The sequence below is a fragment of the Mobula birostris genome, chromosome 12 (assembly GCF_030028105.1).
Source record: "Mobula birostris isolate sMobBir1 chromosome 12, sMobBir1.hap1, whole genome shotgun sequence".
Taxonomy (NCBI): domain Eukaryota; kingdom Metazoa; phylum Chordata; class Chondrichthyes; order Myliobatiformes; family Myliobatidae; genus Mobula; species Mobula birostris.
This window is the reverse complement of record NC_092381.1, coordinates 23067122-23090279: the sequence shown is the minus strand read 5'-3', so window position 1 is coordinate 23090279 and position 23158 is coordinate 23067122. Positions and strand designations below refer to the sequence as shown.

Genomic DNA, 23158 nt, shown 5'->3' with positions numbered 1-23158 from the left:
CAATTAGAAGGGGTAATGCTGAAACCTGTTATTAAAGAGGCATGGTAGCATAGTGGTTAGCGTTACGCTTTACAGCCTAGGTGACCCAGGTTCAATTCCCGCTGCTGTCGGTAAGGAGTCTGTATGTTCTCCCCGTGACTGTGTGTGTTTCCTCTGGGTGCTCTGGTTTCCTCCTACGTTCCAAAGACATACAAGATTAATTGGCTATATGGGTATAATTCGGCGGTGCAGGCTCATTGAGCTGAAAGGCCCTGATACTGTGCTGTTTCTCTAAACAAAAAAAATAATATTGGGATTGGACAGGCAACATGAAAGAGACATTTATTTTTGTGATTGTATGAAGCATATTGGACAATGTCAAATGTACCACTTGTGGGACTTTCAGACAGTTTTCAGTAGGGCATGACGCAAGATTCATAAATAAAATTAAAACATGGGAAATTAGGAGTAATATACTGACTGTTTTGTAAATTGGTTAATGGACAGGCTAAGATGAAATGAGTCACTTTCCGGTTGGAGGTATAACTGCTGAGCTGCTGCTGGATGGTTGCTGCGGCCTGAGTGCTCACGATCCATATCGAAGATTTGTAAGCAGGGGCTAATATGACACACTAAAGTTTGTTGATGATACAGAACCCAGTGGCAGTGTGCACAATGATGGCAGGGAGGGAGGGAAAGGTGATGGCGAACATTGGGGGGAGATATAGATAAGTTAAGTGAATGGACAAGGATGTGGTAGAAGGAATATGATGTGGAGAAACTTGAGGTCAGAGTACAGAAATGAAAATGCAGAGTACTCCTTCAAAGGAATACTGCAGAAGGAAAGGTTTTGTGTTTAAAATGATCCTCAGTGCCCTTGGAGAAGAATTTGAGTACAAGTTTAAAGAGGACATGCTGAAACAACTAGCGTCCTGGAGAGATTGTACATAGAAGTTTGAGAATAGACTTTGTTTCCCTTCTTAAGGTAGGGTATAACTGCAATAGATTTTTCAACAAAGATTCCCCAGATTGACTGCTGGGGTGGTAGATTTGTTGTATGAAGAGAAATTTTGCAGACTGGTCCTATTGATATGTCACTTAGGTGTGGTGAGGGTGTCGCAGTTTCAACATAAGAGGTTGGCCTTTGAGGACAGAGATGAGAGGTTTCTTCATCCAAAGGATGGTGAACCTTCGGAATTCTCTATGCAGGAGGCGCTGTCTCCGAGTATATGCAAGAGAGCGATTAATAGGTTTTTAGATATTAAGGTTTTGGGTTCATGCAGGAACAGAATGATGAGGTAAAAGATCAAAGACAAAATTGAGTTTATTCTCATATGCACAATGATCTCATTGAGTGGTGAAGGACACTTAGGGATGAAAATCCTATTCTTGCTTCAGTTTCTTATAAAAATCAGATGAATTTATATTTATGTGGCACTGGAGAGATACCTTGTCTTTTAATTATCTCCCTGAATTATTTACCTTGACCCATTAAATAGAATCAGACCAGGTTTATTATCACTGACATATGTTGTGAAATTTGTTGTTCTGCAACAGCAGCACAGTCCAATGCATAAAATATACTAGAGATTACAATAAGAAATATATATTGAAGTTTTAAATACGTAGTGCAAAAAATAGTGGAGTTCATTGACCATTCAGAAATCTGATCGCGGAGGGGAAGAAACTGTTCCGAAAGCATTGAAAAGGAAAACGTGGAAAAGGAGCATTAGGCTGGACTCGTGCCACATTCTCCTTTATTCCATGTAACTAGTTCTTTGTAAAACGAAGCTCTTACATAACTGGCTGGCGTAAGTCTCTGTACATCCGGTTAAATGAAACATTTCTTTAATTACTGATTCACAGTTTTTCTACTTTCTGACATAATGACATAATCTACACGTCCTTTGTCCTTGGGAAGGTTTGTTTTCCTGTAGCAGTTTAAAGGAGCGTCACGTTCCCATCTTTGACCTTGGACACTCTTTGTAGCCAGTGTGCACAACAGGTTGTTGATGTTTCTTCCATACACAGATTTGTTTGCAATCCTTGAGCTCAGTTCCTTCAGCCACATCATGGAGATTCAGTACATTTACGTTTTCATAGGCAGTCTGACAGCTCCTTTTATCTTCAGCTGTCTGTATTCAGCGCTGTACCACTGCCTGAGATGTGAGCAAGAGAAAGGTTTTGATGAAAGGTACTTGCATTTCAATACGTTCAAAAATGTTTCAATAGGTCAATGAGTTTCAATACTTCAAACCTAGAGTTTAGAAGTAGCACCAGGCAGCAGAGTTACTGGTTTAAGAAGGAAATTTTTTTCCATTGTCACCACAGGAATAAAGACAAGAGCGGGAGCCAGCCTGCATGTCTTGACTACGTGCAAGATAGACGACAGCCTTTGAAGTCTCATCAGTCCGAGAGTTACCTCCCTTTGGGTGAGTTTTGGGCCAGTTACGGGGTTGCATAGCAGCAATGTTAAGGAATGTGTATAATACTTTAGCAAAGCATACAAAATGCTGGAGGGACTCAGCAAGCCAGGCAGCATCTACGGAGGGGACGTTTCGGGCTGGCATCTTAGCAGCATCTGAGAGAGATACGTTTATGTGGCATTGGAAAGATACTTTGTTGTCTTGTTGGTTCCTCCATGAATTAGTTACCTTGACCCATTGGATAGAATCTGATCAGGTTTATTATCACTAACATGTGTCATGAAATTTGTTGTTCTACAACAGCAATACCTGACATTTACTATAAATTATAATAAGAAATAGAATTAGAATAAATTAGAATAAAAATATATAGCATCTTGTGTGTGTTGCTAGACATTTCCAGCATCTGCGAAGTCTCTAGTGTGTAATGCTTTAGGAAAACTACAGTAGATCAAGGGAGTGGACTTTACTATCAACACCAGCAATAATGTCGTCTTTATTTGGTCAACATGACTATAATGCTTACTAATTTCTTACTGTGGTCATAACTTGGTGAGACTTGCTGTTGGTTTTCTTGGAGGGTGTGTCAAATAGAAAGTACAAGGCATTGATACTGTGTTAGCTTTCCCTTTGCTGTCTATGTAGAGCCAACCAGTCCTGTAGTTGGGCTTTGTCCATTAATATCACAAACCAACTAGGCTGCCCAGTCACTTGGATGTAATTTTTAAATCTGCCCAAAGAGCCAAAGGGCATTAGTGTGGCAACATCCATAAAGCTGGGTTTCACTGTATGGCCAACTAAATTCAATTCTTTTTTTAATGAAGTACACTGTAAGTTTCTACAAATGCAATAATAACCAGATAACCCAATTTATTTCAGTAAAAATCATGTTTAATGGTTAAATTATTTACTTCAATTTAATTAGAGATACATCATAGTGACAAGCCCTTCAAAGCCAACAACCCCACATGGCCCAGTTCCACCCATTTGACCAATTAACTTTCTTACCTGTGCATCTTAAACTGTGGGAGGAAACCAGAGCACCCGGAGGAAACCCACACAGTCACAGGGAGAATATACAATCTCTTTTCTGACGGCTGTGAACTTGAATCTGGGTTGCTGATGCTCTGAGAGTGTTACGCTGTCTGCTGTACAACCATACCGGCCCTTACTGACCAGGGCACCGGCAGAAATCTTGCTTTTGATTACCTTAGTAGTCCCTCAGTTTCATATCCCAAAAATAACACCCCTGACATCTGTCCGGTAAATCACTAGACATCAGCCCAGTAACAAACTACAGGGTCAGTGTAAAGATTAAAGTTAAAAGATTAGCTTTATTTGTTACATGTGCATTGAAACTTTGAAACATACAGCAAAATGCATCGTTTGCATCAAATCAAATCAGTGAGGGTTGTGCAGGGCAGCCTGCAAGGGTCGTCACACTTCCAGCACCAACATAGCACACCCACAACTCACGAACCCTAATGTGGGAGGACATACAAACTCCTTACAGAAAGCGGCTGGAATCGAGAGCTGGGGATATAAAGCATTACGCTAACTGCAATGTTACGGTACCTCCCTACAATCTAGACCTTATTTCTAACCTCTCCGCAGTGGAATTTGAACCTGGATGAGATCTCCCTGAGCTACGGGCCACGGTGATTTCTGACTTGATACTGTCTTGATTTCACTCACAGGAATGAGGTCGCCCACACCACAACCCCACACTTCGCAGCAGCAGCAACCCAGCGGGTCAGACGGAACGGCTCGGGACAGGTCGCCTGTGTTTCGAACCGGCAGCGAGCCTGCTCTCAGTCCCACGTGCTTCCGACTGCCCATACTGGAATCTCAAGCCGGGGAAGCACTGAGGGGCTCCGACAGTCAGTTGTGCCCCAAGCCGCCGCCAAAGCCCAGCAAGGTGCCGTCCCTGAAAGTGGCCAACAGTCCTTTGTTAATGAACAATGCCAGGAAGGACAAGGGTGACGATGTGAATGCTGGCACTCTGGACATGGGGCTCAGTTACCGGCAGCAGGAGTCCTCACCAGACAGGCCACTTTTCCCACAGCCTGACGGTTTTGTAGAGAGACTTAAAACCGAGGAAGCATTGAGGACCGTGTTTCCCAGTTCCATATCCGCCTGCAGCACACCGGGTGACAGCTCGATCCCGTTCACATCCTCTCCTGTCGAGGGCGGGGAGGAGGTGAAGGCCCCAGCCTTTCTCAGACCTGTCATCGAAAATGTCTCCTGCTTCAGGCCCAATGACTTCAAATCAAAGCTGCTTCTCCCAGACAACAGGCCCCTGGACTCCTCTGTCATCAGGCATGTTAAGGAGCTGTTTACCAAAGCTGATTCAATAACAATTGCCAAATACATCCTAAAAGTGGACAGCCAGGTAAGAAATGGTGTTAACCTCAGAACCTGTAGGCTGAACTGCTGTTTGGTTCCACTCTGTTTTGTTTTTCTATTACAAATGATAAATGCTGGGAATCTGGATAACTAAATAATGATTCCCCTGGATTGTAACTTAGTATTGGTTCAATATTGTCACATGTACCAGGATACAGTGAAAAAGTCCGTCTTGCATATTGTTCATACAGATCAAATAATTCCACTGGGCATTGAGCTAGAATAAGGTAAAACTATAACAATGCAGAATAAAGTGTAAAATCTACTGAAAAAGTGCAGTGCAGGCAAATGATAAAGTGCAAGATCATAACGAGGTAGATTTTGAGGTCAGATTTATATTTTTTAGCAGTTAGTTCCGGGGACTTGCAATGTCAATAATTATTGTCCACGGTGGTGAATATTGGTAGCTCGGGTTAAGGTGTTTGATGTTGCCACGTTCGCTGAGCTTCGCAATTAGTTTGCAAACATTTTATCATCAGCCGAGGTGACATCCTCAGTGTGCAGTTGTTGGTGTTTCTCTCTGGGAAGCACCAACAACTGTTTATAAAAGCCCCTGTTCACTCGCCTCGATCCTGACTGGGGACTCCTTCAATTGACTTTTGTGTTCTATTGGCTCGCGTTTCATTGGTTCTTAGGGGTTCATAGATGGCATCTATTTTGGTATGTTTGTTGACGGCGTTATCAGTAGAGAACTAGGCTTCTAAAAATTCTTGTGCCTGAAGTGTGGCTCTCTTCTGATAACTCTATAGACAAACATGTCAAAATAGACACCATCAATGAACCCCTAAAAGCCAACAAAACACGAGCCAATAGAATTTGAAGGTCAGCTTGAAGGGGTAGCCAATCAGGACTGAGGCAAGTGAACTGGGGCCTACATAAGCAGTTGCTGGAGTTTCCCAGAGAGAAATACCAACAACTACTGCCAGGATGTCACCTCGGCTGGTGATGCGACATGTGCAAGCTAATTGCCCAGCTCAGCGAACACCACTACATCAAATTATTGTCTCTCACTAATTGCTGAGCATTGAAAAGGTCGTTTAGATTCAACCAGGCAAGGATAACATATTTCCTTTGCTGTAGGAATAAATAAAACTGACAGGGGCTGGCAATTTAATGGTTCATACCACCATGCTACTAGGACCAGCTTTTCATTCCAGATTATTTTTTAAAAATCCCTAGCTGCTATAAGTTTTAAACTTCTGTCTGGAAAAGTAAGAAAGGCAATTAGCAGAATTCAATTTCTTAGGACAGCTTGAGCCATCTGGGGCTCTTTGTACAAGCAAACAGTGGGATGAGCTGGCAGGGTCTTTTAAGATTGTGGAAGGCTTTGATGGAGATATGATAGAGAAATGTTTCCACTTGCATCAAGTCCAGAATGATATAAGGTATGACAGTCACCACAGAACTAGAATTAAAATGAAGCAAATTTAAAGGAGAAACATATAAAGGGGTTTCTCAAACTTCTGGTAATTGCCCCCCCCCTTTACTTGTTTGTTTATTATTATTATTATTTTATTTTATTTTTTTCCTCTCTGCTAGATTATGTATTGCATTGAACTGCTGCTGCTAAGTTAACAAATTTCACATCACATGCCGGCGATAATAAACCTGATTCTGATTCCCATTCCTGTTTCCCTCTCTCACTTTATCTCCCTACTTGCCCATCACCTCCCTCTTATGCTCCTCCCCCCTTCCCTTTCTTCCATGCTCTTCTACCCTCTCCTATCAGATTCCCCCTTCTCCAGCCCATAATCTCTTTCACCTATCAACTTCCCAGCTCTTTATTTCACCCCTCCCCCTCTCCCGGTTTCACCTGTCACCTACCACCTCATCCTTCTTCCTCCCCTCCCCCACCTTCTTCCTCTCCTCCCCCACTTTCTTCCTCTAACTTCTCATTTTCTTTTCCAGTCCTGATGAAAGGTCTCGGCCCGAAACCTCAACTGTTTACTCTTTTCCATAGGTGCCAAGTTCCTCCAGCATTTTGTGTGTGTAACATACAAAAGGGAAAGGAATGTGATTTGGGTTAAATAGTGAATGATGGGAGGGATTTCGCCTGGAGGATGAACATTGAGTGAAATGGCCTGCTTCTGGGGTATTATTAATGTGGAGATAGCCCCTGCATAATTGCCTCCCACCCTTCCCACTAGCCAAACAGCAGCACACATCATTACTGAGATAAGATGATGAGAGGCATCGATTGTGTGGATAGTCAGGGGCTTTTTCCCAGGGCTGAAGTGGCTAACGCAGGAGGGCACAGTTTAAGGTGCTTGGAAGTAGGGACAAAGGAGATGTCAGGGGGTAAGTTTTTTTACGCAGAGAGTGGTGAGCGCGTGGAATGGGCTGCCAGCGACGGAGGTGGATACAATAGGGTCTTTTAAGAGACTCTTGGATAGGTACATGGAGCTCAGAAAAATAAAGGTCCCTCGGACCTTGAAGGAGACTAGTGTTGAAATTGCAGGGGCCCTGGCTGAAATATTTAAAATGTCGCTGTCTACGGATGAGGTGCCGGAGGATTGGAGAGTGGCTCATGTTGTTCCGTTGTTTAAAAAAGGATCGAAAAGTAATCCGGGAAATTATAGGCCCGTAAGTTTAACGTCGGTAGTAGGTAAGTTATTGGAGGGAGTACTAAGAGACAGAATCTACAAGCATTTGGATAGATTGGGACTTATTAGGGAGAGTCAACATGGCTTTGTGCGTGGTAGGTCATGTTTGACCAATCTATTGGAGTTTTTCGAGGAAGTTACCAGGAAAGTGGATGAAGGGAAGGCAGTGGATATTGTCTACATGGACTTCAGTAAGGCCTTTGACAAGGTCCCGCATGGGAGGTTAGTTAGGAAAATTCAGTTGCTAGGTATACATGGAGAGGTGGTAAATTGGATTAGACATTGGCTCGATGGAAGAAGCCAGAGAGTGGTGGTAGAGAATTGCTTCTCTGAGTGGAGGCCTGTGACTAGTGGTGTGCCACAGGGATCAGTGCTGGGTCCATTGTTATTTGTCATCTATATCAATGATCTGGATGATAATGTGGTAAATTGGATCAGCAAGTTTGCTGATGATACAAAGATTGGAGGTGTAGTAGACAGTGAGGAAGGTTTTCAGAGCCTGCAGAGGGACTTGGACCAGCTGGAAAAATGGGCTAAAAAATGGCAGATGGAGTTTAATACTGACAGGTGTGAGGTATTGCACGTTGGAAGGACAAACCAACGTAGAACATACAGGGTTAATGGTAAGGCACTGAGGAGTGCAGTGGAACAGAGGGATCTGGGAATACAGATACAAAATTCCCTAAAAGTGGCGTCACAGGTAGATAGGGTCGTAAAGAGAGCTTTTGGTACATTGGCCTTTATTAATCATATTGAGTATAAGAGCTGGAATGTTATGATGAGGTTGTATAAGGCATTGGTGAGGCCGAATCTGGAGTATTGTGTTCAGTTTTGGTCACCAAATTACAGGAAGGATATAAATAAGGTTGAAAGAGTGCAGAGAAGGTTTACAAGGATGTTGTCGGGACTTGAGAACTCAGTTACAGAGAAAGGTTGAATAGGTTGGGACTTCATTCCCTGGAGCGTAGAAGAATGAGGGGAGATTTGATAGAGGTATATAAAATTATGATGGGTATAGATAGAATGAATGCAAGCAGGCTTTTTCCACTGAGGCAAGGGGAGAAAAAAACCAGAGGACATGGGTTTAGGGTGAGGGGGGAAAAGTTTAAAGGGAACATTAGGGGGGGCTTCTTCACACAGAGAGTGGTGGGAGTATGGAATGAGCTGCCAGACAAGCTGGTAAATGCGGGTTCTTTTTTAACATTTAAGAATAAATTGGACAGATACATGGATGGGAGGTGTATGGAGGGATATGGTCCGTGTGCAGGTCAGTGGGACTAGGCAGAAAATGGTTCAGCACAGCCAAGAAGGGCCAAAAGGCCTGTTTCTGTGCTGTAGTTTCTATGGTATGGTTTCTATGGCTATGGGTAACCCTAGATAATTTCTAAAGTAAGTACATGTTCGGCACAGCATTGTGGGCCGAAGGGCCTGTACTGTGCTGTAGGTTTTCTATGTTTCTAAGAAAGTGGTGACGACAGTTCTAGTGTGGCCAACGTCTGAAGCCGACCAATGAAGAGTAACTAACTGCATGCTGTCAATACAAAAGATGAAGAGTAGCTGAGCACTTGCCATTGCTCATAAAGAGTGAGTGTGTTTTGAGTTGCGTATAACCTCAGGTTTGAAACAGTGATATCTCTAGTCATGTTTAAGTTATTAATATCTCTACAATTGATTTCCTAGGAACTTTTTAGAAAAAATTAGCAGAATCATAAGATATAGCAGCAAAATTGGGCCAATTGGCCCATCAAGTCTGCTCTGCCATTTCATCATGGTTGATCCAATTTTTCTGTCCAACTCAGTTTCCTGCTTTCTTCCCCTATCTCTTCTTGCCCTGACTAAACAAGAATCTATCAAACTCTGCCTTAAATACACGTAAAGACTTGGCCTCCACAGCTGGTTTTGACAAAGAATTCCACAGATTCGCCACTCTCTGGCTAAAGAAATTCTTCTTCATCTCTGTTCTAAAAGCATGCTCCTCTATTCTGAGACTGTGTCCTCTGGTCTTAGACTCTCCCACCATAGGAAACATCCTCTCCCCATCCATTCTATCAAGGCCTTTCACTGTTCAATAGACTTCAATGAGGTGCCCCTCATTCTTCTGAATTCTAGTGAATACAGGCCCAGAGCCATCAAACACTGTTCATAAGACAAGCCATTCAATCCAAGTGTTTAATGCATGCTGCTGTAAAGATGCTTTAATTCATAAAAGTATCGGCATCCCTGGGATGGATGAAGCTGCAGCAACATAACTATCAAAGAACCTTGAGCCTTTTGTGCTAAAGGTTAACTGATGTAGACTCAGGGTCTTGAGTTCGGGGCCAGCTGTAACCAGTGCGGCAGAGCTCCATATCAAAGTTGTAAGAGTCGGTATCTCGGGCCGAGCCCCTTCATCAGGACTGGAAAGCAAAGGGGAAGATGCCAGAATAAAGAGCTAGCAGGAGGAGAAGGAGTTCAAACTAGAAGGTGAAGCCAGGTGGCTGGGGGAGGGGTGATGAAGTAAGAAGCTGGGAAATGATAGGTGGAAAAGGAAAAGGCCTAGAGATAGGAGAGGAGAATGGATCATTGGAGAAAGGGAAGGAGGAGGGGCACCGGGGTGAGGTGATAGGCAGGTGAGGAGAAGATGTAACAAATCTGTTTTGAATACTTGGATTTATGTTGTTCCTTATGGACTGATTATCCAGGGACAGGAGGACAGAAATTCCATTTGGGACACTTAGTCCATAGTGGTATTTTTTTGTATGTAAAATTCTTGTTCCCTGCCTGCTTGAGGTGAAGCCGTTGTGGAATATTGTTTACTTTAAAAACTTCCACATAGCTTTATAATTCTATGCAAAAGCGGTGAAATAAGAAGCAAGGTTATTAAATGCTTGCAGTAATTAGCTAACCCCTGTGTACATAAAATGACCTATTTAGAGGAGAAATTTCTTGCCTACACATAATGACATTCTGGTCTCCTCAGGTTGCTAGGATACTGAATGTCTCTGAAGAAATGAAGCAGCAAATGCAAGTGAGCTCGGGCCTGGAACTTATTACGCTGCCTCACGGGCACCAACTGCGCTTGGATTTAATTGAAAGGTAAACAGTACAAGTCCTCTGTTTGTGTAATAAATTGCAACAGCATTGTCTCCTCTGTAGAAGAAAGGAGGGTTAACCCTGTGAAAGCTAATTAAAATGTGCCTCCTGTCTGACACTGCCTGTACTACTTGCATTGTTTTTCTGGGGTAAATCTTCAATCAATAATCTGACCAGTTACCTATCCCATTCAAACTGATAAGCCAACTCACTGGGTATATTTAAAGTTAATAGGTTCTTGATTAGTAAGGGTGTCAAAGGTTACAGGGCGAAGACTGGAGATTGGGGTTGAGTGGGATAATAAATCAACCCTGATGCAGGAAACCTGGTGGGCTGAATGGCTTAATTCTGCACCTATGTGTTACAGTTTTCTGATTAAAAAGGGTAAGGGTTGCTACGGAAGGCTTCAGCTCTTGTGGGTTGGGGAAGTAGAGACCAGATCGCCATCTATTGCACCATCCGTTCTACTCCATATCTGGAAAATAAGATAACATTAAGCTCAATTGCGCTGCCTCTCCAATTGAATGGCTCATTACCTTGGGGCTTCTTTGAACTGGTGACTCTTGAACTGGGAATAGAAAGAATAAGAAATTGTTCAGACCATGTCAGTGTAAAATCTTCTATAAAAATGCAGCATGTAGCAGTGCCCTCAATGTGTCAGTCCCTTCACTAGAAAATTGGAGGATATCAGTGACAGATTTACTGTAGAAGTGCTTGATTGTTTGACATCTTTAGGTCCCAAATTGGGAAACTTAATTATTCTTTGGAATAATCAGTAAAGAAATGGGAAAGTTAGTCTTGATAAAGTACTCATATTTTTTGAGAGATCTGGCCTAGCCTTGATAGCTTAGTGGGATATTCCTTGTGAAATTTTTGGAGGTTCTTCATGTTCTAAATGAAACCTTTCTATAATCTTTCCACTGGAGAACTCAAGATAGAAGAAGGCACAGGTTATGATGAAGTACAAAGTAAATTTATTATCCAAGTACATATATGTCACCATATACAGCCCTGAGATTCATTTTCTTGCAGGCATACTTAATAAGTCCATAATAGAATCAGTGAAAGATCACACCACTTGGGTGATCATCCAGTGTGCAAAAGACAACAAACTAAGCAAATACACAATGAAAGAGATAATAATAATAAATAAATAAGCAATAAATATTGAGAACATGAGATAAAGAGTCCTTGAAAAGGAACAGTTCAGTGATGGGGTGAATGAAGTTATCCCCTTTGGTTCAAGAGCCTGATGGCTGAGGGGTAATAACTGTTTCTGAGCGTGGCAGTGTGTGTCCTGAGTCTCCTGTACCTTCTTAATGGCAGCAGTGAGAAGAGAGCAAGTCCTGGGTGTTGCGGGGGGTGGGGGGGGCGGGTTCCTGATGATGGATGCTGCTTTTCTGCAACGATGCTTTGTGTAGATGTGCCTAATGGTGGGGAGGGTTTTGCCCTGTGATGGACTGGGCTGTATTCACTACTTTTTGTAGGATTTCCCATTCAAGGGCATTGGTGTTTCCATATCAGGCTGTGATGCAGCCAGTCAATATCCTCTCCATCACACATCTATAGAAGTTTGTCAGAGTTTTAGATGTCATACCGAATCTTCGCAAATTCCCAAGGAAGTAGAGGTGCTGCCGTGCTTTCTTTGTAATTGCACGTACAGGTTCTCCAAAATAATAACACTAAGGAATTTAAAGTCGCTGACCCTTTCCACCTCTGATCTTCCGATGATGACTGGCTAATGGACTTCTGGTTTCCTCCTCCTGAATCCAATAATCAGCTCCTTGGACTTACTGATATTGAGTGAGAGGTTGTTATAGTGGCACTACTCAGCCAGATTTTCAGTCTCCCTCCTATATTCCTATATGCTGATTCATCACCACCTTTGATTTGGACTACGACAGTGGAGTCAGCAGCAAATTTGAATACAACATTGGAGCTGTGTTTAGCCACACAGTCATAAGTGTAAAGCGAGTAGAACAGAGGGCTAAGCACACAGCCTAATGAAGATGTTGTTGCCAATCCAAACTGACTGGGGTCTGCAAGTAAGGAAATCCAGGATTCAGTTGCACAAAGATGTATTGAGGCCAAAGTCTTGAAGCATATTCATTAGTTTTGAGGGGATCTATTTAAAATCATTGTTTTTAGATTGGGCACTGGATATCAGAAGTAGTACTGAACTAGAAGTGAACGTACCACTAATTCACCAGAACAACGCCAGGTTTTAGAATACTTATGGGTAACCTATTCACAATGATAAAAGCGCAGAAAAACATTTTATTGTAGCAGTCAGTCCTAAACAAGTTTGATAATGACATTAAATATGATGGGATTGTGAGCAGAAACAGAGAATTTCAAAAGCTTCAAGGACATTGTAGGCCAAATGACCTGTCCAGTGCTGTACTGTTCATTGTTCTAAATAGGGAAGCTGAGTGAGTGGATGAGAAGATGAATGATAGAACATAACGTAGAAAAATGGGAGGCGATCTACCAGTGCTCCAATAGGAAAGCAGAGTATTTTTTTTACATAGAGAAGGGTCAGGCAACATTGAAGTTCAAATACACAAGTGGGCTCTGTACACAAGTCACTAAATATGGGCACAGTAAACTATTCAAGAAAGCAGATAGTGGATTGGCCTCTATAATCAAAATAAGGTTTCCTTATTTGAGACCACATTTTAAGTGCTTTATAGTTTCTTGTCTCCCTACCTATATAAAAAAATAGATTGCCTTGTACCATAAGATATAAGTATAGAATTATGCTATTTGTCCCATCAAGTCTGCTCCACCATTCAATCATGATTGATTTATTTTCCCTCTCAACACCAATCTCCTGCCTTCTCCCCATAACCTGTGATGCCTTTACTAATCAAGAACCTATCCCAATATACTCAGGGGCTTGGCCTCCTCCACCATCTGTGGCAATGAGTTCAATAGATTCACCAGCCTCCGGCTAAAAAATCTCTTCTTCATCACTGTTCTAAATGGATGTCCTCCTATTCTGAGGCTGTGTACTCCGATCTTGGACTCCCCCCCCCCCCCCCCCCCAATAGTAAACATCCTCTCCATGTCCATTCTATCTAGGCCTTTCAATATTTGATAGGTTTCAGTGAGATCTCCCCATTCTTTTAAACTCCAGCAAGTACAGTCTCAGAGCCATTAAACACTCTGCATACATTAACCCTTTCATTCCTGGGATCATTCTCATGTACCACCTCTGGGCCCTCGTATAGACAACAAATAGAGCAGAGGTTCTCAACCTTTTTTATGTCATTGACCAATACCATTAAGCAAGGGGTCCACAGACCTCAGGTTGAGAACCGTTGTTATAGAATGTTGTGAAAGTTCACAAGATTGCTCTATGAGAAAAGATTCAGTAGACTGGCCCAATATTCTCTTGAATCTTGAAGAAAAAGAGGAAATCTATTTAAAATTTACAAAGTTTATATGGAGTTTAGCATGGACACTCAGCATGGCTTTGTGTGGTTCAGGTCATGTCTTACTAACTTTACTTTTTTGACGTGGTGCTGAGGTGGTCAATGCGACTCGAGCAGTGGGTGTTGTATATGTGAATTTACTGAGGCATTCAACATGATCTGTCGTGGGAGGCTCATCCAGAGGCTTAAACTGTACGGGATTCACAATGACCTAGTCCTTTAGATTTGGAATCAACTTGCCCATAGAAGACAGAGGCTAGTGGCCGATGGGTCTTATTCTGGCTGGACATCTGTAATTAGTAGTACTTATCAGGGATCTGTACAAGGACTGCTGCTGTTTGTTATTTATATAAGTGACTTGGATGAAAATGTGAATGGGTGGGTTAGTAAGTTTGCTGAAAACACAAGGATTTGTGGTGTTGCGGACGGTGTCGAAGGCATTAAATTCAATAGTTGTTGATATTTTATGAAACTCTAGTTAGGGTGTATCGAGAAGAGCTTGGACAAACTGGGGCTATTTTCTCTCGAGTGGCAGAGGAGAAGGGAGACCTGATATTTATTTATCTATTGAGATACAGCACGAAATACGCCCTTCGAACCACACTGCAGCCCCCAATTTAACCCTAGACTAATCATGAGACAATTTACAATGACCAATTAACCTACCAACCAGTAGGTCTTTGGACTATGGGAGGGAACTGAAGCACCCAGAGGAAACCTACACAATCATGGGAAGAACATACAAACTCCTTACAGGCAGCAGTGGGAATTGAGCCTGGGTCACTGGTATTGTAAAGCATTGTGCTAACCACTACACTATCGTTCCAGTCCTTGTGATTGCATTAATGCCCAAAGTAGGTCATCCAATATGTTAACGTCCAAGGGTTTAAGCTACTGACACTCTCCACCACCAATCCATCGATTGTTCTCCCTCCCCTTGCTGCATTTGAGCCATCTGATCCATGATCTCCTTGGAGAGCTATTCTTTTGCCCATGTTTTACTTCTTTCTCCTAAGCAACACACACAAAATGCTGGAGGTACTCAGCAGGTCACGCAGCATCTATGGAAAAGAATAAATAGTTGAAGTTTCAGGCTGAGATCCTTCTTCAGTAGTGTAAAGGAAGAGGAAAGAGTAAAAAGTTGGGTGGGGGGGAAGGAGGATAGCTTGAAAGTGATAGGTGAAGCCGGGTGGATAGGAAAGATAAAGGGCTGGAGAGGAAGGGATCCGATAGCAGAGGAAAATAGACCATGGGAGAAAGGGGAGGAGGAGGAGCACCAGGAGGAGATGTTAGGCAGAAGTAAGAGGCCAGAGTGGAGAACAGAAGAGGAGAGAAGGGGGAGGGGAAAATTACCAGGAGAAATCGATGTTCATGCCATCAAGTTGGAGGCAACCCAGACAGAATATACTGTAAGGTGTGGCTCCTCCACCTTGAGAGTGGCCTCATCATGGCACAAGAGGCGGCCATGGACCAACATGATAGACTAGGGAAATTGGAATAGGAATTAAAATGGTTGTCCACTAGGAAATTCTATTTTTGGCAGATGGAGTGCAGGTGCATGACAAAGCAGTCCCCTGATTTACGATGGGTGTGCCCAATATAGACGAGGCCACATCAGGAGCACTGGATACAGTAGATGACCCGTAACAGAAGTGTTCCCTCACCTAGAAGGCTGTTAGGTGAGCGAGGAGGTGAATGGGCAGGTGTAGTGCTTCTGCCGCTTAAAGGGATAAGTGTCATGAGGGAGATGAGTGGGGAGTGATGAACGGACAAGGCAATCACAGAGGGAGTGTTCCCTGTGGAAAGCAGAGGTGGGGGAAGGTAAAGATGTGTTTGGTGATAGGATCTTTTTGGAGATGGTGGAAGCTGTGATGGATAATGTGTTGGATGTGGAGGCTCATAGGATGGTAGGTAATAGAAGTCTAAAAAATTATGAGGAGCCAGTATATTTTCCCAGTGTCAAAATGTCTAATACTTGAGGGTGTTGTCATGGCATTTAGAAGAATTTAATTGCAATGTTCAATGTTTTGAATGGATTAGCTCACTTGATGCAGGGATGTGATTTTATTTTTGTTGAGGTTGAGGAACTTGAACAAGGTGAACCATCTTAGGCAAGGGTGAGATGAGAATTTCCACTACTCAGGAACTGTAAATCTGTGAGATTTTCTACTCTGCTGTGGTCAATATGTGTTTGAATACTAAGGGAATCAGTCAATAAAGATCATGAGAGAAAATAGACCTAGGGTAAAGGGCCTAATGTAACTGAAAAGCAGCTTAGGCTTGAGGTAGCCAACTACTGTCCCAATTGTTTGTATACATAACTGTAAAGCCTTGAGTCCCAGACCATCAGATCTAGAAACCCTTCAAACATCAGGCTCCCAAACCAGCACATTTCAGCGCTGAACTGATTCCACAATCTATAGACTCACTCTCAAGGACTCTACAATTATGTTTTCAATATTATTAATTAATTGATTATTCTTTCTTGTATTTGCACAATGTCTTTTGTACATGGGTTGTTCGTCTGCTTTTGTGTGTAGTTTTTCATTGAATCCATTGTACCTAGACCATAAGATACGAGAATAGAATTAGGCCACTTGGCCCATCGAGTCTGCTCTGCCATTTAATCATGGCTGATCCATTTTCCTCTCAGCCCCTTCTCATCTCCCTTCATGATCTGACTATTCAGGAACCGATCAACCTCTACCTTAAATATACCCAATGACTTGACCTCCACAGCTGCCCGTGGCAACAAATTCCATAAATTCACCACTCTCTGGCTCAAGAAATTCCTCATTATCTCTGTTCTAAATGGATGTCCCTCTATTTTGAGGCTGTGTCCTCTGGTCTTATACTTCCCCACCATAGAAAATATCCTCTACACATCTATTATGAATGCCCACAAGAAAATTAGTCTCAGGGTAGTATATAGTGATATATACCCACTTAAAGACTAGACAATGAAGTAAACCTCTTTCTTTTCTCAGGTACAATACTTTGACTATCGGGATTGCTGTGGATATCCTGGGTTGCACAGGAAGCGTTGAAGAGAGAGCTGCGGTGTTGGCCAAGATTATCCAATTGGCAATGGAGCTGAAATACTCTATGGGGGATCTGTATGCCTTTTCTGCTGTAATGAAAACTTTAGACATGCCACAGGTATTTTCTTCCTCATTGCTCTGGCAATCAAAATGACTGGTTGTAATTGGCTATATTTAGCATTTTGTAAATTAAATCAGTAAATATAGCAAAATGATTTTCTTTTTAACATTATCTGCATGGGGAGGTTAAGTAAATCAGAATCTGAATGAAGTTTTCCATCAGCAAACACAAAGCCCTACATTAAAGGTTTGGACCTACAGTATCCTCTTGGAGCAAAGGTAATAGCTGTGATGAATGAAAAATGGGGGTATCAGCTAGTAGAAATCAGGGGAATGGGAATATAAGGCAATGGTCAGACCACATTTGGAGTATTGTGAACAGTTTTGGGCCCCATATCTAAGAACGGATGTACTGGTATGAGAATAATCCCAGGAATGAAAGGGTTAATGTACGAGAAGCATTAGATGGCTCTGGGTCTGTACTCACTGGAGTTTAGAAGAATGAAAGGGGATCTCATTGAAACCTTCTGAATATTGCAAGGCCGAGACAGAGTGGAAATGTAGTCTATGTTTTCAATAGTGGGTGAGTCTCGGACCAGAGGGTATAGTCTTAGAATAGAAGGATGTCCTTTTAGAACAGAGATGACGAGGATTTTTTTTATAGCCAGAGGGTGGTGAATATGTGGAGTTCAGTACCACAGATGGCTGTTGAGGCCAAGTCATTGAATATATTTAAAGCAGACATTGATAGGTACTTAATTGGTAAATTCTCACGTACAGATGTGAGATGTGGACACTCACCAAGACAATGTGAAAGTCTCTAGATAGTTGCTATACACGAATGCTCCGGATGGCTCTTGGTGTGAGTTGGCAACAGCACATGACGAACATCGAGCACTATAACGACCTACCGATGCTCTCCACTAAAATCGAGGCAAGAAGACTGCAACTAGCAGGGTACTGTCTACGCCACCCCGAGCTACCTGCCAGCCTAGTCATCATATGGGAGCCCAAGCACGGGAGGATGAACCCTGGGCGCCCTCCCAAGACTATGGTCAACATGCTCCTAGAAGACAGCGGCGTGGCTAATGTAGATGAACTGAACACACTGATGAGGGAGAAGGAGAAGTAGAGAGTCCGTCATCGTGCCCGACGCTAGCCCCCTCGGCCTGAGTTGACGTAGTAGTAGTAGTAATTGGTAAAGGTGGAAAAGGTTATGGGTAGAAGGCTGGAGAATGGGATTGAGTGGGAAGATACAATCAAGTGGTGGAGTGGACTTGATGGGGCAAATGGCCTAATTCTGCTCCTCTGGCTTAATGTCTAAATATTTTTTGTTGTTAAATTAGTGTTGCTCTCAGTATGAGGGGGCCTGCTCAGTGGATGTGTGGAACGCTGTTCTAACATTACGACTTGTGTCTGCACAGATTACACGATTAGAACAAACCTGGACTACACTGCGACGTAAACACACACAGAGTGCCATTGTCTACGAGAAAACTCTTAAACCATGTATCAAAGCTTTAAATGAGGGAAGAGGTAAGATTTCCTGTAATGTCTCATTCATATCGTGCACCTGAGCAGCACTGCTCAACTTCGATGGAAACGGGGTGCAGAGCTTGTAATTTTATTTTGTATTTCAGTTTAATTCTTAGTTTAATTAAGTTACAGCCAGTTGGAGTGTTGATTAGATAAATGCTGGCTCTTTGTTGATGAGCAATACTCATTTCCTGTTCAGTCACAAAGCTCTGGTTTGGACTACTGTAGATGATCGCACAATCATTACAGTAGATGCTAAGTAAAAGGAATTTTAAGATCTTTGATCTTGCAGTAGAATATACTGTATCATTGCAAAAGAGAGCCAGATATCCCTAGTATCATGGTGAAAGAAATGGGTTTTAAAACATTGTTTAATCTATTACATGTCATATTAATGTTATTTTGCTCCTATGACGTCTCACAGAAGAAGTTGCACTCAGTAAGATGACAATTCCACACCTGATGCCTCTCATTATTCTCATGGAACGGCAGTTTGTCACCTTTGAAAGCACGGAGTTGTGGGAAACCATCGATCAGGGCTGTGAAATCATGCTTAAGCACCTGGAAGATGCACGATCCATTGCACACACTGCTGACGTGTACAAAATGAACACGCAACGGATTCTTGAAGGTGAGGATGCTGCACAACTCAAACGCTCTGTTCAGGAACACACAAGTACAGTAAATTGGTTTATTGTTCACAGATGTACTGAGGTATGGTGAAGAACGTTTTATTTTGCATGCCAACCACACTGTACTGTCCTCGCTGAGGTATTGTAACACCAACTAGACCGTCAGCCAAACACCATTTCAAAAGGGTATCAGAGTCAGGGTATAGCCTCCTGGTTCTTTGGTTATATTGCAAACTAACTGTCATGACATGGTGAACAAGGAGTGAAACTGAGAAACAACAAAATACAGTGCAATCACCATGTTGTTCCATTCACACAGATGAGTAAGAACTTAGTTGTTTCCTGCAGGTAAATAGTATGCGTAAACCATTAGCTTCTACGTTAGTGTCTAATACACTCAAAAATAGCATTCTATTTTAGCAAAATCTTATTGATATCTTTATATAACTTCTAAATAACAAAACATCAACTTACAAACAATGCTTCTGCTGGAGAAATAACAGGATGGACTTAGATAGAAACTTCTTTTGCTCCTAACATAAGCCTCTGGTCTACTGCCAGCCAAGGTGCTTTTATACTTCCTCCCTCCTGGCATCACAGGAAGTGACTTAATGTAGGTCTGAAACTGCGAATTAAAATAAAAGCTGAATGTGCTTAACATAAATCAATTGCCTGAAAGGCAGAACACATACAGATCTTTCCATTACATCAGAGCATTGAGGTAGCACAATGGAAAGCAATAACAAGAGTGTAGAATAAAGTGTTACAGTTACAGAGAAATGCCATGCAGGTAGACAATAAATGCAAGGCCATAACAAGTTAGATAATGAGGTCAGGAAGGAGGGAGGCCATGATGTCTAGAGGGAGAGTAAAATATTTTCAAATTCGTAATGATGGGAAGGTGGAAAACAGTTTAATCAGAAACCTTATGGCTGTTCTATCTCATAACCTATCCTAGTACTGCACACATTACAATTGTTTCTTTTCCTACAATACTTTGTGCTTTTATTAACTCTAGTTTCTTTCTTTTAGATTTTGAGCCGGATGAAGAAATGCTTGAGATATTTCAGACTGAGTTTGCAATGAGGTTGTTGTGGGGAAGCAAAGGAGCACAAGTTAACCAGACAGAACGATATGAAAAGTTCATGATGATTTTGACTGCTTTATCACGTAAACTTGAACCACCGTCTTGGCACCTGGAGCACTAGCTGATTCTGGAAATACAACAGCAAAGACAGCCTGTTGTTAAAATACACTTTGTACAATATTCAACAATAACCCAGAAAGGATCCTTAGTTCTATATATCAGTGTTTTAGCCACTTGCTGTCTTGTACTGTATCTCAGCAGCTTGCACGCCTTTAACATTCCATGCAAAATTTTGTTGCATCCACAGAAACACCCTTGAGTTAAAACTCCAGTATACAGAAACACTCGTGTTGTTTCTGACTTAGAAATAGAGTTTTACTAGTTTACCTTTGTATCAACGTGCCATGTCACCATGGTATTGAAGATAGTTTTGGGTTGCTTTAGAGCAGCCTTTGGCACTATGTGTGGATGAAGACTCAGGCCTCAGAGAAAGCTAGTGACTTTCAACTGTATTGTTCAATGTTGGTCATTGTAAATATTTAATATGAAAAGTAATCTTTGAATGCTTTAGCCATTTAATATATTGTAAAATTAATTGTAAATAGAATTCTGTAAGATTAGTGGTATTTTATGCAGTACTGTAAATTACTGTGCAGGACATGTATCTGTGTGACCCAATAAAATTGCACCATTTCTTCACGAGGTGGAAATGTTCAGACATGAGATCCCACACAAGCATTGACAACCAAGCAAATCAGCATTAGTAGGAGCTATTTTAACCTAGCAATTTTAATTTCCATTTTAAATATTCTGATTTTCTATTTAAGTGCAGTCTGGAAATTTGCAATCACTGAAGCGAAGGAACTCAGATGACATTACATGATTACTGCCAATAGCAGGGGGACATTTTCAAGACTGTGATTTAAAATATTCAATTGGTCCTTGCTATCCAGTTAAATCCTTTGCCATCTACAAGTCTGTTGAAATTACACATAAAAACTTGCACCTAAACATTCCATTTGACAGGCAAGTCTCACACAAGTGTTTTCTATGGTACATACAGTACCCAGATTTGACAGAGAGATACTAGTGAATGAAATGGGCACAACCGTACAGATGGTGGGGAAAAAAGTGTTACATGTCTGTACACTATAGCAATTCTCGCCGTCTATTACCTCTGGTAGTTGAGTTAAGGTGAACATTTACAAACAAATAATGAACTCATGGAAAACGTGTAGCAATTCATCCCCTGACCAGATTTTTTCTTGCTCCTCCTCCCTTAAACACAATAAACCAAATCAGACCCATCTTCATTCTAAATTTGTTACTACAGAAATATTTTAACTACTGTTTTACTTGCAGGCAAAATTCAATAAATATTCAATAAAGGCAACACCACCATGTTCAGGGACAGCTATCAGGCTGCTGAAGTCACCTCAACTCTGAACTGATTCCACAACTCACTTTCTAGGACTCTACAACTCCTGTTCTTAGTATCGTTTTTTTATTTGCACAAGTTAGCTTCTTTTGCACACTGGTTGTTTGTCAATCTTTGTTTATGTATAGTTATCTTAAAATAAAATCTGTTGTATTTATTTTCCTGTAAATGCTTGCAAGTAAATGAATCTCAGGGTAGTATATGGTGACACAAATACTTTGGTAATAAATTTACTTTGACTTTGATTTGACTTAAATAGAGGAGATTACTAGTATGAGGAAAGGTTATGCCAACATCGATAAGTATGTGGAGGGGTCTGAGGGTTAGATGTGCTGCAGTGTCCTATGACCATGTCTCAGAGATGAAACACTTAATTCCTCAACTCAAACCCACCGTACATCCTCTATTGACAGCTTTGCCTTCAGCCATCTCAGCCCTAAGTCAACTACCTCACTTTTCTTGGAACATTCTCTAGCTTTTTGATCATTTGCCATTCTTCTGTGGGTCTTTGTCGGAGAATTTGGATACAGCCGGGCTTATTTTCCCTGGAATGGGGGAGGCGGAGGAACGGTGTCATAGAAGTATATAACATAATTATATAATTAGGTTAGATGGTCATAATCATTTTACTATGGTAGGTGTATTAAAAATGAGGGTATAGGTTTAAGTGGAAGGGAGGAGTTTTAAATGAGATCTCAGGGGCAAGTTTTTTTTAAAAACAGAATGGTTGAGATTTGGAACACTGCCAGTGATGGTGAAATCAGACACGATTATAACTGTTAAGAGGCATATACATAGACAGACACAAACAGGAAAAAAGGGTATGGTCCCAATATAGGCAAGAAAAGATTATTATGGACACATGGGACAAAGAGCCTATTTCTACGCTGTATAACACTGACTCTCTAGCACCACCAAAAGGCAAATTGCTGTTACTGCTAATCCCAGGTTGCCACACCTCAGTCATGAACCACCAAAGTATGAACTGAAAATACTCAAGACTAGTGGTCACCAACATTTTTAAGCCCAAGATCCCCTACCCGACCTCAGTGAAAGGCAAGATCTACCTACTAAATCGTTTAGAGAAGAAACAGCTCAGATTGTACTTCCAATTTGAGGCCTTTTATTTGGGCGAATTGTATTTTAATTACACAAAATACTTTTGTCAAACTTTCAAATTAATTCAAACAAGAAAACACTGTAACTAGCATATCAAACAGGCCATAGCTGTCTTTCTTTAAGAATATTACAATACTTCACACCTTTAATTCTAAGTTTCATTGTTTAATTTTATTTCAACATGAAAAATAAATGAATAAAAATTGACTGTTGCACTCAGTGTGATGACTGGGGTTGAATACTTTCTGCTAGTTCCCTGAAATTTGGCTCATAACTACAGACAGCCAGTCTGAGACAGTCTGTGAGGTGTAGGGTTGCCAAC

The 23158-nt window shown here is 41.6% G+C and overlaps 1 protein-coding gene and 1 long non-coding RNA gene across 9 annotated transcripts in view; one reads left to right on the top strand and one right to left on the bottom strand.

Annotated features, from left to right (window-relative positions):
- Positions 1–21886, top strand: part of bcar3 (BCAR3 adaptor protein, NSP family member) — a 209905-nt gene extending 188019 nt beyond the window's left edge. For all 7 annotated transcript variants that reach the window (XM_072273465.1, XM_072273466.1, XM_072273468.1 and 4 more), the window contains 7 exons: positions 2311–2411; positions 4103–4797; positions 10374–10489; positions 16911–17082; positions 18449–18560; positions 18985–19191; positions 20225–21886. In XM_072273465.1, the coding sequence (XP_072129566.1) occupies positions 2311–2411; positions 4103–4797; positions 10374–10489; positions 16911–17082; positions 18449–18560; positions 18985–19191; positions 20225–20400 (1579 nt within the window). In that variant the 3' untranslated portion in view covers positions 20401–21886. The remainder of the gene's footprint in view (positions 1–2310; positions 2412–4102; positions 4798–10373; positions 10490–16910; positions 17083–18448; positions 18561–18984; positions 19192–20224) is intronic.
- The window catches only part of LOC140205787 (uncharacterized), a 51461-nt gene that overhangs the window by 23609 nt on the left and 4694 nt on the right, over positions 1–23158 (bottom strand). For both annotated transcript variants that reach the window (XR_011887969.1, XR_011887968.1), the window contains one exon: positions 19667–19817. This is a non-coding gene — a long non-coding RNA (uncharacterized lncRNA). The remainder of the gene's footprint in view (positions 1–19666; positions 19818–23158) is intronic.